This window comes from Sabethes cyaneus, chromosome 1, assembly GCF_943734655.1.
Source record: "Sabethes cyaneus chromosome 1, idSabCyanKW18_F2, whole genome shotgun sequence".
Lineage (NCBI taxonomy): Eukaryota > Metazoa > Arthropoda > Insecta > Diptera > Culicidae > Sabethes > Sabethes cyaneus.
This window is the reverse complement of record NC_071353.1, coordinates 65,049,503-65,068,161: the sequence shown is the minus strand read 5'-3', so window position 1 is coordinate 65,068,161 and position 18,659 is coordinate 65,049,503. Positions and strand designations below refer to the sequence as shown.

The 18,659-nt window shown below is 38.1% G+C and overlaps 1 protein-coding gene across 1 annotated transcript; it reads left to right on the top strand.

Annotated features, from left to right (window-relative positions):
* The first annotated feature begins 10,245 nt into the window (after window positions 1-10,245).
* LOC128745939 (centrosomal and chromosomal factor-like) lies at window positions 10,246-14,965 on the top strand. The gene has a single exon (XM_053843021.1). It carries the CDS (start codon window positions 11,372-11,374, stop codon window positions 13,055-13,057), a length of 1,686 nt encoding a protein of 561 aa, XP_053698996.1. The 5' UTR covers window positions 10,246-11,371; the 3' UTR covers window positions 13,058-14,965.
* Window positions 14,966-18,659: the final 3,694 nt, after the last annotated feature.

The window sequence follows — 18,659 nt, the reverse complement described above, 5'->3', positions numbered from 1 at the left end:
TGCCCTTTGCCTTACGGTGCGCGTCATCAGTCGGTCGCCGGCTTTCGTTGGCGAACCATCAGCCAGCAGCAGCTAGCTTGCGACGCATCGGACAGCCAGTTTTCGAGTCACATCCGTGGCATAATTTGAAAGGTTGTATTTAAAATATTGTTTGCCTTGGCCTCGGTGCGCGTCATCAGTCGCTCACCGGCTTTCGTTGGAGACACATCGGCAAGCAGCTAGCTTGCGACTCATAACATCATAAACATAAAAGTCTATCTTGATTACAGATTCTACCAGTAGCGTTTGTCCCATAAACAGTATTCCCACCATTAATCCATACACCAATAACCTATCTCATGGACGAAAGTAGACAATGTACGCCACGAGTCAGAAATTTGAGAATTCGAGATTAACAAATGGACCTTTTCAGGTCCACTATTTAAATTAGCTGAAGAGTTGAAATTATGAATTTCTCTCTTAGATAAAGATTCTCTCCGAGATAAAGTCAACGGTTCACAGGTGTTGTACAAAATACAACAGCGCAAATAAACCTTCCGTTACTGCGCAACAGGGGAATCTATTATATGAAATTCGTACAAAAATCACCGGCTTTGGCATTGGGAGACGAATTGCTCTACATTCGTAGTCCTACTTCAAGCCTGCGCCCGTGCCACTAGGCATGGACCCTTATACTTTTTTGCTATGTAACAAGCGATAAGCTGTGAAAGTAAACTAGTAAAACCTTCTCAGAGCAGAAGACAGTGAATCGAAGCCGTTAACTTTCATGCCACTTGCCATTCATGTCAAAAGAGAAGGACATTCGAATGGCACGTCATATTCGCGTTGAACGTGCTTTGGATTTAATGTTATTTGTAACCAATGCCCCTTTTAAAGGCCACAAGCGAGTAAAAGTAAGATTATTGAAACATTTCAAGCTACGCATAATCATATTTAATACAATAATCTGTGGGCTGGTTTTTCATTACTATTTCAACTTTTATGATACACACAAGTGATTTTTAAAAGAAATCTTCTATGTCTCAATAGCTGCAAGTGTTGTACTTATGAACCCCCGTCCACGTATTTTCAAAGCCACCATTGCATTCAATGAAGAATTGAATCTGAATATTTTGCTCTTCTCTTTTAAACAATGGCACTCATGGATTCTTATAAACATATAGTCCTACGTCACCCATTCGTACAACCCTTAGGGCTGTATACCTTGTAGTTTTTACATGTTTTTACTCATTTTCATGATTGCAACTGTAGCTTGTTGGATTTCGGATTTAGCATGGTTAGATTTTGTCAACAAAAGTATTCGTTTTTGGCAACACAAGATATTTCACTTCTAAAAATATGCTTAACCGTTATGTGTTCGACAGGGTACCCGGGTACCTTTTCAGCTTTCAAAGTACGAAATTCTAAAGTTTTCTTTGATCAAGGATACTGAAACGCAGACTAATCCGTCTGCGCATAGTCGCGTAATTGGGAATCAAAATTAGGGTATTTATTATAACAAAAGTTTTACAGCTCCTAAATAAGCAAAGATAGAGCTATACTACATTCGGCAAAGTTGTTTATTTTTACTATTTGTACAACTTCATAGAACATGAAAAAATCATACAACAACTACAAAAAGAGCTAAAATAGAAAAACTGATTTTGAAGATTCACATATAAGAAATAGGACTTTTCTATCTTCGCTGAAGAGATAGAAGGTTACGGTCTTCAGCAAAATTTCTTGTAATAATATGCTCTAAAACTTTGCAGAACTCATCAATGTGTTATATTGAAGCTGCAGAAAAATAAATTTTTTATTTCACTTTTAGGGGGATTATTCAAAATTTGAATTTCACCATACGATAGAACTTTTAATTTCAAGAAACTCTCCCAAAGAACACATCCTTGGACTGCCGGATTTCCGGGAACCAGATGAGCCACTTCCGGCTCTGTTATAACCACACTGAAAGTGGATAAGTTCCTGAATCTTTTGGTGGTAAAAGTGTCCGAATCGGTCAAAAATTGCCAAAGTTACAAGCGTTTCAATTTGTGGGTACCCGGGTACCCTTGTCGAGCACTTAAAGGTGTTTTTTTTGTCGAACACATAACGGTTAAATATCAATCAGTTTCTGCATACATGCTGTAAATGACGAAAAAAGGATGCCTTCAGTATGTTCATCAAAAAAAGTTATGTGGTTTCGAACAATGATATTTTTATTGCCGTAGGACTACGTCTTACCATAGGGTGTCAATAATTTATTTGCACCGGACGGATAGCTCTTGGCGTACTTTTTAAACATAAAATGGTTGCAATCGTTGATTAATGATATTTTGTCAATTTCTAAAGCATTTACATTAAAACTTTTCATATCGAAAAAGAGTCTCGATTTTGGCACGGTTTCGATTTTGGCAACACAGGCGACACGTATTTGTTGCCGAATTCGAAATCCTACTGTACCTGAATATGCTATTAATAAGTTATTTTACTTGTCGAAACATAAGCTTTCTATTTTCATACGACAGATTTCACAGCCAGCCGTTAGAGTACATGCCAATTGCGGGGCTAGTTGAGATTCGAACATACGATGACTGGCTTTTTAGTCCAGCATCGTACTTCGAGGCCATTTGGGAGACTAAGCAAATCATATATATTGTAAGAACTTGAACTGAAACTGCACGACCTTTCAAAATTACTGGTCTGGTAAATCTAGTGTTAATAAGCGAATTCGTTGTGAAAACCTCTGGCTCAAAATTAAAAGGAAATTCTTGTAATAATTTATTTTATTACAATTTTGGTAGTATGACAGATATATTACTTTTATTGTAACAAATATATTACAATTTTTGCTACGGGATCATTACAATTTTTATTGCAGATTTATTACAATTTTAGTATGTAATAAATTTATTGCCATTGTTGTAACCGAAACGCACAATTTTACGCAGGATTGCCTCAACCCGTTGAATGCTGTTCCAAAAGTTTGGTGCCCACACATTTTGCGTTTCTGCTTCAATTGCGTTTTTTTTTGCTACTGCGCGTCATTACAAATGTACGAGTAGGGTTTATTTTTAACTCCCGTCGTAGTAAGGAAAGCCACGCTAATTTTCATCATTTCTTAGGTAGATTTAATAAATACTCCAAAAGCTCTGCTGATGATTTGACTCAAACACACATACCTTCCGATCCGTGCCCTTTGAATTCACTAAAAAGTGATTAATAAAGCATTTGATTGAAATTACGCAACTGACTTTTATCATGAATTCGCCGTACCGTTTTAAAATCTGTCCATCAAAATTTTTCATCGTCCGAACTAAAAATCACAATAATGCTTACGAAGGTAGTGCAAATGTATTTGTGTAGGACAACATGACAAATGTTATTCTGCAAAATTTCTGCTGGTCATGCAAGTTTTCCCGGCTGCAGAATAACGACAATGCGTTGCGTGAGTTATTTTCATTTTATGAATGACGGAAATTGAAACGATTAGTCGACATTTTCTTCTTCGTCGCACGAAAAAACATTGGAAATTTGGCTGCTAGGAATTATTTGATGAAAAAAGCATTTAAATAGATCTCAGCTCACTTTGATTGATTGCGTATGATAGTCAACAAATTAAAATATTAGGGAATGACCGTGACATTGTGACATTGTGCATTGTGACGAACCGTTTTTATAAAAAAGTACATACAATACGATTATGAAATAAAAAGAAAATCTATTATTCAAAAATTCTAATTGTTTGTAACCCCTTGACAAGATTCCATCAATTAATTTACATTTAATTTCAATCTGCTGACACAACTGTCCAGTACTTACTCTTATAGCTGGCTGCGAAGTCTGTTGATAAAGAAGGGTCAAGTTCTCAACAGGACGTTTATACCCATGGCTTCGCTTTGCTGACACAATAAAACGGTCGAAAAAATGCTGGAAGCTGTATAGTCCCCACTAAAATTGACGATTAGTTCCGCCAATGGATGGAAGAGAAAACAATTTTGTTGGCAATTTCCAGGGAATGTAATCTACAGTGCAAAAACAGTCGATAAAAAATGCGTAAGAGCTCATGGGTGGCATTTGAAGATATTCAGTTTGTGTAACTAGACCCTATAAAAGAATCGGCTAAATAAACGTGTGAAATTTTACAATGTATTGTGGTGTCCCCAGAAAAAATTGGCTTCTCTTTCATACAGCCAAATTTATAATTACACAATGTATTATATTGTACATTTTGCAAAAAAAAAAGTTGTTTTAGGCAGGCTGCTCCTCTTTATTTGCAACGAAAAGCTATGCTAATTGAGCACGCTTCCTGTGACATAAACTAGAAATAAATTAACGGCCTGTTATGAAGGAGGTTGTTACCCCGATCCTTCGTGGTGGTATAGCAATGTAGTCGAACATGGTCAACATGTTCAAAACGACCCCACGCGGTGCATGAATATGTCGCCTTGCTGTGTGTTAATTTCTTTTTCACTGTGCTTCTTCATTCCCAAGCCCACCCATTTCCCCCGATCAAAGAAACAGTAGACCAAGCAAGACCTTCCCATCCCTACTTCTTCCCCACCTTCATTCATTCGATCATATGCCAAACCCGCCACGGTCAGGTCTTGTTTTTCTTGTGATTCCTCTGCTGACATGTACACCTATATCCTAATGTTTATGACGTCTCGCTGTTGACTTACATCTTCTTGTTCTTCTTTTCGTGTTTCGTCTACCAACATCTAAGTAAAGCGGTCTCATCTGCCGGAGGAAGGCCCCATGCGAACCTTCGTTTTCGATAGATCGTCTTCCTCTAAATTTACACTAGTGGGATAAGTATGCGTGTGTGGTGGGTTTGAATCGTAATATATGCTGTGGTGTTGTTTTTGTTGCAATAGCTCACGAATTGCTTCGAAATTAATGGCTGCTCAGCTAGTAGATTCTCAGTACGCATTAACCGCGCAGGGGCCAGAGAATGGGAGAATAATCAAAGGTTAGAGAGAAATAGTGAAAGAGAGAAGAGAGAAGAGAGAGCAAAGATCCTAAGCAACTATCATCACTACTACATATATTATATTCTATTGGCTCTTTGCACTTCGCAATTAGACAGCAATGGCGGCACATCTCTTTGTTTTTTCTTTGCTCGACTACTCTTTTTCATTTCGTCTTACCAATCGTAAAACTCATACACATTCAAATAATTACAGTCGGCAATGGGCGAACTGTTTGTCGGCATCGGAAGACACGTTAAAAGCAAGACTGTTTGCATTATGGGAACTCATTTTCCAGAGGTTGCAAACTGGTGTACACTCAAGCCGCTTTCCGCGGTAAAAAAAACTCGTAGATTTCTAAAATTTGTGCTAAAATAGTCACGTGAATTTCGAAAAGCCGTAAACAAAACCGCGTAAAAATATGCCCTTTAAAAGCGATTTCAGCGTATTTCAATTTTGGCTAAAAACTTATTGTTCAGACAAACCATTTCAGTCTGTGACCTCCCAATTGATCTCGAGGTATGATATTAATAGTGTTCCAAACTGAACGGGAACAAGGAGTGAAGAGGAAAGAGCAGAAAATTAAGTAAGCGAGGGTCATTGAAGCAACGCTTAAGAAGTTGTGTACCGCTCCTTTTTGTCTGGGGTTTCCATGGGTCGAAACAAGCTGTAATCGGAGCATTGCAACCGCATTCGAACCCATTACTCCTTTCCAGGCCTGTCGTCCAGGTCGCCGGTAGAGATGATCCTTTGAACCACAGCGGACTGGACAAAAGGGAGACTCCACAACTCCCTTATTAGGCATGCGACTCACTGGTGCGATCAATACGTGAAACAAGCTGCGTTTTATGCGGTCCTCAATTTGAGTTTTGGGCTAGGCGGATTGAGAGCATCCACAAACGCTTCCAATGGAGTTGCACCTGATGAGAACCTTTGCTTGTTGTTCGATGTCACTTCGCTGGAAAAACGAAGGAAAGACATCATAGCGACGACGGCACATAAAATTCTAGCAGCGGTGTATGACTGTCCAGCCATACTTTCTCTGCTTCGGTTGCATTCAAGTAGCTGGCAGGCAGCCATGTTTTCGTTGCCAACATGTTTTTATATATTCGCCACTTTTCACACAAGTTAGCTTTTCAGCTATCAGTGGGGCTCACGACTCCTGAGCGCGCAGCGATGTTAGCTCTTGTCAACGGAAAGCAAATTAGATAAAGGTGTTAGTTAGCTGGTTGCATTGCTCTTACAGGTTTCAACGACACAACAGCTTCTGCGAGAAGGAACAGTGTATACCAATTATGGTCTATATGAAGCAGTCCGAAATATCGCTGTTATTTACAATAGTCGGCATGATTTTAATTTTTGGCAGTTTATGTAATTTATGTTGTTATTATGTATGAGGGGAGAGACGTCTACAGTGAGACACTTCTTTTTCCAAAAATTTTAAATTTTTCTTGATGATAGCTACCAACGCGCTCTTCAATCTATTTGAACGGTGTCTCCTTCTAGTTACCTGAAAAAAAGTTTCAGTCGTTTTGGTTATAAGCTAAATTAGTTTCAACCACAAACATGGAGGTGTATTTTTGTTTCACTGTTAACCAATAGGTGGGAAGATTGAGACAACGAATATTGCATACTGAGACACCAATTTGAAATCGATTTAAACCATATTTTTGGGTAATAAAGAACATAATAAAATTGGTGAACAAGACACAAACACGTATCACTCTTACAACAATGTTGTAAGAGTGATACGTGTTTGTGTCTTGTCCACCAATTTTATTATTGTGGTGCTCTTACGGTGGCACGAAAGTGAAAAAAATAAAGAACATGTTTATTGTTTATTGTTGTTTATTGTGTCTATAAAGCATACATTATTATGGGTATGATTGAAAATACCAATTATTTTCACACATACATTTATGCTCATATAAAGGACAAATCCTGGACATCTGACTTTTAACTTACACTTCAGAATGCATTTACAGTCAATTCCTATGGATTGATTTGCAATTGAACACAAAAAAAAATTTCAAAAAAATTTGCATGGCAAAAGTTATGTCTCAGTGTCACCCACGACTCTGTGTCTCACCGTTTCCAATAAGAATGTTTTATGAAAAATAATGAGCTAGTGGAGTTAGCAAACAATTCGATTGTCATATTTTTCAAATATTTACTCTTATTAGTATGTGATGCCATGCAGTAATTTTAATTTTAATTTAATATGTATTTTGTTGTTGAAAATCACTTGAAAATGATTGCAACAAAATTTACTTTGATTCCCCCAAAACTAATTTTTGTTGAAAAATATGTTAAAAAATCAACAAATTTTTCTGAAACTACATTATGCAATGTAGGTTCACAAACTTGACTTTGCATGAAAATATCATGGATCTTGAATGTTTTATGACGCAGCTATTCCCGTTGACTCACTGTTCCTGTTGTCTCACTGTTGACTACTCTCCCCTATGTAATTTTTAGATTTTTCGTAAGTTGTGCTTTTAGAAAATGCCGGGGGTTCATGCCGCATTGGCTAGTTTATTCTGCTTAAAGTGATTTTTCCCAACCACAATACAGTAATGACCCGATTTTGTCACCCCCATGATGAATTTTGGGGTAACAAAAACGGAACCGGGGTCAGTTCCGGCGTAGTGGTTAGCATTCACGCCTCTCACACCGAGGTCCTGGGTTCAAATCTCAACCCCGCAGAAGTCACGAATGACCCAAGCTGGTTAAAGTGACTATAATTTAACAAAAAAAAACGAGACAGTGATAAAATCGGGTATTTTTTCAATTTTTATTTTTTTGCAGATATAACTTAGAACGAACTACATATATTTTATTCTGATCACTTTTAGGACGTTTCGCACTTCCTTCTACCTCTCTGTGGACATTTATCACCTGTTCACAGCGCAGTCCCGCAGGTATGAAAACACGCGTTTTTTAATTGCGCCGAAATGGTTGATTATACTGGTTAACTATGTTCACAGAAATTTCATAGCGTAAAAAGCTCTTTCTTATGGTATGAACGATTCTTTGACTAACCCCCCTAAAAGTAAGATAGAAAATTTATTTTTCAAGCAGCAAGAGATAGAGCAAAACAATGTTCTACAAAAATCTACAATAATCATCACAGTTCTTTTCACAATGTTTTAACATATTTGACATGTTTGAAAATGATTTTCAAACTAAGCTTTTGATAAATCAAAAGCGTGACAAAATCGGGTAAAAAACGTGACAAAATCGGGTCAAAAACGTGACAAAATCGGGTCAAAAACGTGACAAAATCGGGGAGTGACAAAATCGGGTTACCACTGTATTTCATTTAGACCATTTATGACGAATAAATAACCATGACATTTTCCGCTGTCAATCGAGTAGTTGTCCCCATTTTAATGAATTTAACCACTAATCTTATCAATATTTCGTATCGCATTTCTTTGTGTATCTAGCAAATTGACTAATCCAAATTAATTATTCAAATACTACTCATAAAATCCCCGTAACTGCTCAGAAAACTATACTTCAAGATATCGACAGGTGCCTTCTACGGGAACATGATTTTTCACGTTGAAGGTACGGGTCGATTTCTTAGAGTGTAAATCTATGATAGCAACTGGCATGGATTTCAGTTTCTAGTTAAATTAATGTGAACGTTACATAAAAAATGCGACGGATGAGAATCACGTATATTTTCACGTAAGTTTAACGTGCCGATTTTTTTGAGCCTAAGGATGGCTACCTGAGATGTATGGGTCTGGGTAGATGTGGTACGCCTATTTTCCCATAAAAGTGGTTCAAATACACTACCTATAGAACAAGCCTCTTAATTAAAAATATGTAAAGTTTTTCGAATAACATTTTATCAAGTGCACTTAACAGAATGTCTATTACTGTACTGGCTGTACGCTGAACCTCTTTTATTTTTATTATTTTTCCACCTGTAGCAGTTATTGATTTCAATTCACTCTGACGAGTTGCTTCAATTAGTTCTTATATTATGCTTAATTCTGGAAATGGGACCGCTTACCATGCCACAGTTAATGTTCAAAATTCTTCCAAGCACATAAATGTTGAAAAAAGGAAATTTTGCAGATTTTTAGATTAATGTATTGCGATGCTTTATAATGAGTTTAAAACATTCTATTTTATGTTTATTGAATACAGTTTAGTTTAAAAAAATCTAAGCAGATAGTTTGATAGCATTGCCATATGATTAAAAGTATTTTGTGTGCTCTTTTTAAGCTTGAATATGTGTGCAGGTTAATCTTCCCTGCAATTACCTAAATGCAAAACAATTTCTATCGATTCCGGTCGGGGTCGCTAACGTTTGTATTGGTACACAAGAGAACAAATATTCCACTGCTCATGCCTACCAGACTGCAGCATTCACCAGTAGTAACGTGTAATAATACTTCCAGTATGACAATCATATGTTTTTAGATATGTATGCGTATATAGTCAGAGAAACGTGAGATCTTATCCGAAGAGAAAGAGCGAACTGACTCGTGCTCGCGATTGGTTTCACGCAAATCGACCCCCCATAGCCCAGGCTGCTCTCCAGAAATGAGCCGCTCCCAGCCGGATTCCCTTGATATGATTCAACGCCAACCATTATTTGCTATCCACCATTGCTGATACTACTCGTTGATCACACATACCATTGAACGGGATTCCCAAATGACAGAATTGCTACGTCACCTACGACCGTTCGGTTGACGAAAACTAACGAAGCTGGTCTTCCCTAAATTGATTGGTTGCCAGCTTTTCATCAAGATCAGTGAAAAAAGATTTAGTTCAGTGATGACTAATAAACAAATTTAAGTATTATACGTCTAATGAACAAATTTAAGTGTACAAGAATTTCATTTTAAACTCTTTTAAACAGTCTATAATCCCGGAATACTCTGAAAATTGGTATACCATCAAATGCTTACCGACAAACAGAAATATCAGATTTTAGAGTTTATTTAATTTGTACAAAATATACACAAAATTCAACACAATCTTACAAATTTTGGGTGATTTTCGTTACGTTCCGTTTTTAAAGCCCATTTTCTTGAATCAATTCGATGTATCACGAATAATAAAATCTATACAAATCCGCAAAGGTTACTAACGTACAAACAATCTGGCATCTCTGGTTGGAGTGCAACATAGTCAATGGTAGTGAGAGAGAGAGAATTTTAGAAAGAGTTTCGGCGATGTGCGCATTCGTACGTGCTGGAAACACAGACTTGTAGTGCTTGCGAGCTTTGATGTCGCTCAATTTTTAGTCGAGGCTTAACGCCCGAAGAAGAAACATCAATTGGAAAAGAAATAACTCCGTCGAGTGCCGGTGTGAGCTCATGTAATAAAAAATACAACCAGATCCATAGAAAATATGTCGGATCCGTCGTGAGAGTGAAAGAGAACGAAACGCCGGTCGTGTGATAGAAAAGGACGGTAACAAAGATTTCAGTGTTGTTCAGTTTGGGACGAAGTGAGTCTCGCGCAAACAAGAGAAAGAGCGTAAACCAAGAAGTACGCACGGGCAGACCTAGCTTCAATACTGAAGAAAAGGGCACTAACTAAAAAGCCACGGATCGAGCGCGTGTGTGTTGTGCAAGTAAAAGAAGAAAATCGATATTATGTGAATGTGTCAAAATCAGGTCACTGTGGATTTAAAGCAAGCATGGCTAAAAAGCCAACGCTCCATGGCTGATTAGTCTTAAAGTGAGACAAATCGAAAATAAAATTTGATAAAGAGTGTGATACTCGCTTTTGACGATTGATCAACTGCGAATACATAGCCGTGTCGCTTTGCGTAGTTAAAAAAAGTCTGTTGGTCCCTCTTAGTGAAGACTGAGCTGAAAGAGGTTAGACGTTCGCCAAGATTTAGGAATAGAGGAACAGCACGAGCAAACGAAAATGGATTTTTTGCTGTCAGTCTAATCCCACATCATCGAGAGCAACGCTCAAACCATCAGCGCCATTTCGTTTTAGGAAGACTGAGTTCTTGCAGCCAACGGCATCAAGTGCCAGTAGCGGCGGAAGAATACTACCGCCGGTGATTACGCTGTCTACACGGAGAAAGCCGATCGCATTGGTTTGGAATTTCACTAGTTGGATGTTCCTGAAATGTGTTAATTTGGTGGTAACGACGAAAAAAGGGAACGTCAAAATTTGAATGTGATTTGAATCAATAAAATTGAAGCATATCGATAGAGTTGAAAATTGCTTGTATACGGTGCCAAATGTATAGGAAAAGTGTGTGTTAACGATTATCAAGTATTGAAACGAAAAAAAAATAAAGATTGAAATGAAAATTGTTTGAAGTGTGAATTGAAAGTGTCGTTCACCCGTTTTTGGTGGTTCGAGTACCACCTCGGGGTATAACGTTGGCGTGAAATAAAATCAATACCTCCAACCCTATCAGCATTAGCAGGATGGCAATGACAGCGTGTTATCCGAACTATGAGCTATCAGTGGGGTCCGGAATCTCACACCAGCAGCAGCAGTTGCATCACATACCGGTGTCTACACGGTTAGCTAGCACGGCACCAATGGCACAGAAGGACTACAGTATTCCGTTGCATGTTGATTGCAGTGTGGAGTATGAATTACCAAATCAGGCCAAGCCTCCGGTAGGAGCTAGGGTGGAGCCGTTGCTGATGATACATCCTTGCTATTTTCGAAAGATGGAAAGTCAGAGGCGCAGTCCATTTATAAATAATATGCCAAATTCATCCCGTAGTTCTAATTCAATTGTTGCCAATGTTGTTGATTCGTCGTCGATGAGCCGCCGTAGCTCCAAATCTAGTTCACAACAGACTTCGCAGCAGCCACAGCAACATGTAGTTTCTAGTCATCAAAGCAGTATGCATCATCATCAAAATTTGCAGCAACAGATTGATGAATACGTACAGCGGCAGATGGCTCAAAGGTCCCAGCAGGCGCACTATCCTGTTGGGACGAGCAGTCAGCAACAACAGCATCAGCAGCAGCAGCAGCAGCAGCAACAACAACAACAGTCACAACATGTTCAATCACAACACCATCGCCATCATTCGCATCAACCACAGCCCCAACAGCAACAAATCCATCAACAGTCACATATAACCAGTCAACAACAATCCTCCAACCAATACAGTTTGCAAAGTCAACAGCAGCAGCAACAACTAGTAAATACCTCAGACTGGAGCCGTTATATGGGCTCCGACGGGGTAGTTCGGAGCTACGGAAAGGTCAATATAGCCAATCAAACTGCCTACAACAGCAACAACAACAACAACAACAACAGCAGTAAGTCAAAAGCCATTAAGCGTTGTAATACGGGTATGACCCAGTTGGCGCACACAAATACCGCCGGCACTGGTCAACAACAACAGCAGCCGAATCTGATTCCGGCCAGCTGTGCTGCGTTCAACACTAGCAGCAGTTTGGAGGGTGGATTACCATCCGGTCCCCGGTGGGACGTTGAAAAGACTTCAATGGCCGCTGTGCCTCGTGACTTTCAGGCTGGTCCCGAATCGTTACCGATCAAAGTGAATGCTAGTCTACTGGCAAGCGGAAACAGTTCCCAAACTGCCAGCAGTAACAATAATAACTACCAACCGTCGGCAACAATGTACCGAAATCCGTCGGTCGTTGGCAAACGTGATGCTATGCTTTCCGGAGGCTGTGGTGTATATAGTAATAGTAGCAACAATAATAACAATAACACTAGTAACAATAACAACACGGATCTAGGACTATCAGCTAGTGGTCTGTGGGACTCGACGGCACTTTTGGAGAAAAGTCCAATGGCTACGATACCACGTGATTACCAAGCTGGTCCGGATCACATGGCGTGCAGCAAAATGGTGGGCGCTGGTAGTGCTATGCTCTCATCCGGCCATGCGTTGATGCGGAGCAGCAGCAATCACCACACCAGCTCCAGTAGCAACAGCATCAATAGCAGCAGTAGCTATCAGTCGGAAAAGGCCGTCCTGTTTGGCAAGTACCGACAGCAACAGCGGGCATCCCACCGGCTACATCCGTACATGATGACCGGTTCAATGGGCGGCTCTTTTCCACCGCTGATGGCTCCAGCATTCCCTCAGATGCAGCAAGTGTCGTGTTACAATGTGTGATTTTAATGCTAATCGGCAAAGAGAAAAATAATGATGAGAGTTATTGAGAAAAAAAGGAATAATTTATTAATGATTATTCATTGCTATAATCTCTTTGTTTGTGTCTTAAAACGACGAAGAACATGAAGGTAAAAATATAAAGAATATAATCAAGCAACTTTTTTCGTTGCATTTAAATGTGATAGTAGTTTTACTCCAAGCAACTTCGAAAGATAGTAAAAAGTAATGATTACAAAATAGGATACAAGTTAAACAAAATATCGCTATATATAAAAATATGTGTTCCAAAGAAAGTCATGCGAAATGTAGTGAATGCAAAAAAAAATACTACAGCAAATGAAGAAGTTAGAATTGCCGTCGGATGTTATACAGGAGCAGAAGAAAGAAGAAAATAAAGTTGAAGCAGGAAAAGTATGAAAGTTCGATAATCCGCGAGAGTTGAGAAGTCTGTCGTGTACGGGTTTCCGCGAGAAAGAAATAAGCAGTATATAAAGTGATGATGATGTGAAGGATGTTAAAAATGTGAGAAAAGAACGAGTCGAAAAGTTTCCTAGCCACCATTTTGGATTACCGTCGATGTTCTCATCAGTCATTAGAACAAAACGACTGATTTGTGTCTCCATTGACTAAAACCACGCTCACATGAGCACCGTCAGCACCATCACCCATCAATATTCATCAGCTTCAAATGATAACCATCGTCATAGCCATGGGGAAGTTTCGAGCTATTCAAAAACAAAATATCGTCAGTTTTCATCATCATCAAGCATCACCATCATCATCGTTCTTTAGACGCTAGCACAAAGAACGTCTACTCGCATCCGTCAGCTTGGGGCTACTTTCTACGTACATATATAGCCTCAGCTTATGGCCATCATTAACGGATTGTCTCGTAAACTTTTTCAACCATTGCCTGGACTAATTGGATTACCGAGTTTTCTTACTGCTAGTTCTTGGTTCCACTACTCATCTCCTCGCTAAAATATAAATTACATATACTGAAAGCAAACACACAGACACGTTAACACATCTACAATCACACTTACAACTATTCGAGAACCCTCTTCCTATCTAACTACAAAATTGAGGGATTAGAACTGATTTCCGGAAAAATATATCTAAATAAGTAACTAAAACTAATACGGTCAGGAACCTCTTGAAAGACACAACTTTTAGCTCGCCCTCGAATGATATTGTTATGTTATTATTATTATTGGCTGGTCTTTGTTGATTTGTTATTTTCTAGAATCCATTTCTTTTGTTTTATTAAACTTTTTCCTTAAGTTGACTTCAGTTCTATAAATATAGAAAACATAATAATATCGCATACAACTATTCTCACAGTGAACGATATCCGTACAAGAATCTATGCGTAAGATTTGCTATCTATCATGAAATTTTGATTATATTTTATTTTCTATTATGTTTCTCTTACTGACTATGAATAAAAACTCACTTAACTGCTTTAAACAAAATTAACCGAGGGAAAACATAGCAAAACATAACGAGTCGTTGGAATTATTAAGCAAAATTGTATCAAAAATTATACCAAACGTAACCGAAACAAAATAAAACACACCTTAGTGAGAAGAAGAGGATATAGGCAAGTAAAACAGCATGAATGGTCGCAGTTATTTCTTATGTAAAACTGACAACTATAAGCGAAAACAGCAGTAACCTTGTTTGTACATATTCTTTAGGAGAAACGAATGAAAAACGCTAAACAACTGATACAGATGCGTTCAGGTATGCATTAGTCGCAAAGACGCAAAAGAAAACTGAAAGAAAGATAAGTAAAACAGTAAACCAATCGTGTATAAATTATGATAATTTAATAATTTAAAAATGGTGAAGAAAACTATGAAAAAACCACGAAAAATCAAATGAAAATAATAATCGCTCTTATGCAAAAAGTTGAAACATTGAAAGTTTTCTTACTCTTGATGATAACTGACCTACTAAAGGACTTGGCCATGAACTGTCGGATCTGTCATCTTTTACTATGCGTTGATAGTATTTGGCTGCGGAGTAGTATTTACATTGATTAACAATCTTGTGAGGTAGATTGTTAGTACACTGTTGGAGTAAATAGCTTACGTTTCTTGGTTGCGACATGGGTTTGTTCTAGGTGCCGAAATTCAAATCGAAAGTAGTCCGATATGGATTTGAGCTCAACCTACCGATCCGTTAGTGCTCTATTCGTTTACCGAACTTTGTTCTGGTACAAGTATGATACCAACGGTGAATGGAGGGATATTTGAAGCTTATTAAGTTAAATGTAATATCGCGTGGTTTATGAAGTTTACTGGTCAAGGGATATTTTTTACAGGCCTGTCCTTTTGCGCTACAAATATGTATTTTCGTGAGAGAGTATAGATGTCTACAAACGCGCAAATGTGACAAACATTTGCAGTATTACTAAACTTCACGCTTAACAAGAGTATACGCTTACGGATTTTTACGGATACGGATTTTTTTTATTAAGATTGGCTTAAACTGACTAGAACCTAGAAGGATGTGGCATACAGATTTACCTAGTCAAATACTGATTTATATACATAATAAACTTGTTGTTACAGTGCTCCATCGTACTGCTTATGTCAAGTTTTAAGAATTAAATCTGCAGGTACTCAAGTTTTTGCTACGAAATGAATTTGATTCTTTCTGTCGGTCATGATGCGCCCATTTCGACAGTCGAAGGTTACATTTTTTACTAAAATGAATTTTCCTGTTCTAGCGACAAATTCACTTCATCATATACCTACAAGATGTTGTTTCGAGATTTTTAGTGGAAAAATTAGTGAGAAACGGTTTTCTAACGTTACTTTTTATCAATAACGATGAGACAATTCACTAATATTGATGCTCTGTAATACTCTGAATGCAATTTGCATCAAAGTTGGGTTTAATGTTGTCTCTCGTCTCTATGACAGGAACGAAGATGTGACAAGTCAAGACGTATACAAGGACATCCACAGAAGGCTATTTTTGCTAAACTAAATGTAACTAGGCTTCTGATGGATCTACTGGAACGATGCTCAAAAGATTTTTTTATAATGCTACATGATTTGGTAATCAAATATGAAAATTTTCATTTTTCAACTTTCTTACAGCAGCCATGGCAAAGCAAGCTCGTAGACAGCTGTGCTGTCAGAAAATATGCCAACACTACTGAACAAGTGGCAATAGATGATACTGTGGAAATAGAATAACGCCGGCGCCGCGGCTGCGCAGTGTCTCGACCAAAAAAAAATGATGCAGTAATTGAAACATTTTTTTTATTACAATAACGTTTGTTACTGAATCGTATGAATGTGGTAACAATAACGTTCTAAAATATAATGCAAGAATAATGTTGTAAAGTTAAACAAAACAAACAATAACGAACCATAAACAGTTGTTGAGCATGCTTCCTCTGTAATAGCAGCAAATGTTCCAAAAAGACCTGAAAATTGTCACTGAATCAATATTAGAGAAACAATACTGCTCGTCTGCAGTAATTTGAATACATTCACTCTCTATGCTTCTTTTATCACCGTAAAACTTCAATTTTTTATCTTTCCAAATTTTTTCACCGGATTTTGGAATTTTCCCAAAAATGTTAATATTTTTTGAAACGGGGGTTCTACAATTGATGAAGGAACGGTAGGGGAAAGTAAAGGACTCCAGCGCCTTTGTGGTTCAAAGGTACATGGTAACCAGCGAGCCACATGTCCTGGCGGGAGTTGTGGGTGCGAATCAAGTTATAATCTCAGATTATAGATAGGTTCGACCCATGCACCTTTCAGCATTGGACAAAAGGTAGGAGTCACAACGATTACTTGTTAGCTGCCAATAACCCCACCCTCTCACCTTTCGCTTTTTCCCCTCCATTCCAAAAAAAATTTCATTACTTTCCCTTACCGTCCCTTCATCAATTGCAGAACCACCGTTTCAAAAAACATTAATATATATGCTTAACCGCATTTTAAGGTCAAGATTAAAAACAAGAGGTTGGTCCCAAAAATGTCCCTATTTTCATAATTCCTACTGATCGTGGTCATATGCCACATGGTCCCGGAGTTATTCCTTGGGGAACCGCAAATTATTTTGTTGTGTTTTTTTAATTTGCTTAAAATATGTTGATTTTCAGCGACTGCAGCCACCTCAGTTACTTTGCTGCAGTTATCCGGGATTCGGGATCCAGGAGGTCACTGCGAATTAGGGACCGGATCCAATAGAGGTATATTTCGACATCGGTAATCCCAAGTAGCAATCTGGGTTTCGTTACACACTTATGATGGCATTTGTAACCAAAATTGGTCATAAAAACCGACATAAGAGTATAATAAAACTCACATTGTTTCTTGGGATATGTCATGTCGCATATCAAAAAATATCAGCACTCTGTGAAGGTTTCTAAAAACCCCAATTTTTCAAATAGACCTATGTGACAATGAGAGTTTTTCTTCGTGCCTCTTCTCTTCCTCTGTTTACGGCGATACTAACGAATTTTAACATATCAGTTTTGCATGAATCGGTTGCCGGAATCACTAGTTAGCCAATTGTTTTGAAAATTTTCTGCGCTGCTGCTTTAAGCCTACAGTGAACATTTGTTAAATTAACATCCCCTTATCACACCATTAAGTCAACGGAGTCGCCACAAAAAAACCTCTGCCGAATTAACAGTTCTTTATGCTATAGGTACATGCAGCTATACCGGAGTTTCAGAGGTTCCAGGGATTTTCTGTTGTGGCTTTGATAAAAAAAAATAGAGAAATTTTCTCATTATTATCGTTGCTTGCGTGGGGACAGTTCGCAGTGAGGGTTTGTGCGAATAGACTTCAAAATATTTTTCAGCACTAGCAGATCACGGAATTAGGTTTTATGTGAGGGGTGAGATATATTTTGTGATTCTTGTCACATGCTATCAGAATGATTTTCAGAATTATTGAGACTTTTTGAGAAAGGAAGGGTCTATTAACAGCAGCAGATCAGGTAAAGAGTGTTCACTTTCACTATAAATGTAATACTGTGGAAAAATACGAAAAGTTCAAACACACTTAAAGAATTCGGTATAATTCACCGAAACGTGAACCAACGTCCAACGTTCGGTAAAAATGTCGACGGTGCATACCGACGTTTACGGATCGTTTGGTAACCTAAAATAATTACCGAACGGTCAGCTGTTGAGATTTTACCGAATTCGGTGCTTTTTTTAAGTGTGACAGGTTAACAAAATAATCTGAATCGTGTTGTAGTTTAAGTTTCGAAATAGTGTAATTTGCCAATTATTGAACATCATCCTATTATTGCACTCTTCGTAGTTTTGTACCTTTTCTCAGCGGTTTATTATGTTAATATAATTTGCCTACACACTTAAAAAATAGCACTGAGTTCGGCAAAATTTTGCCGAAATCTCAACAGCCGAACGTTCGGTAAAAATGTCGATGGTATATATCGACGTTTACGGATCTTTAGTAACGTTTGGCAACATACAATATTTTATCGAACGCTCGGCTCTTGAGATTTCGGCAAAATTTTGCCGAGCTCGGTGCTTTTATTTAAGTGTGTAGATAATTTCATTATCCATCGGAATGTTACTATTTTTCCAGTAAATCAA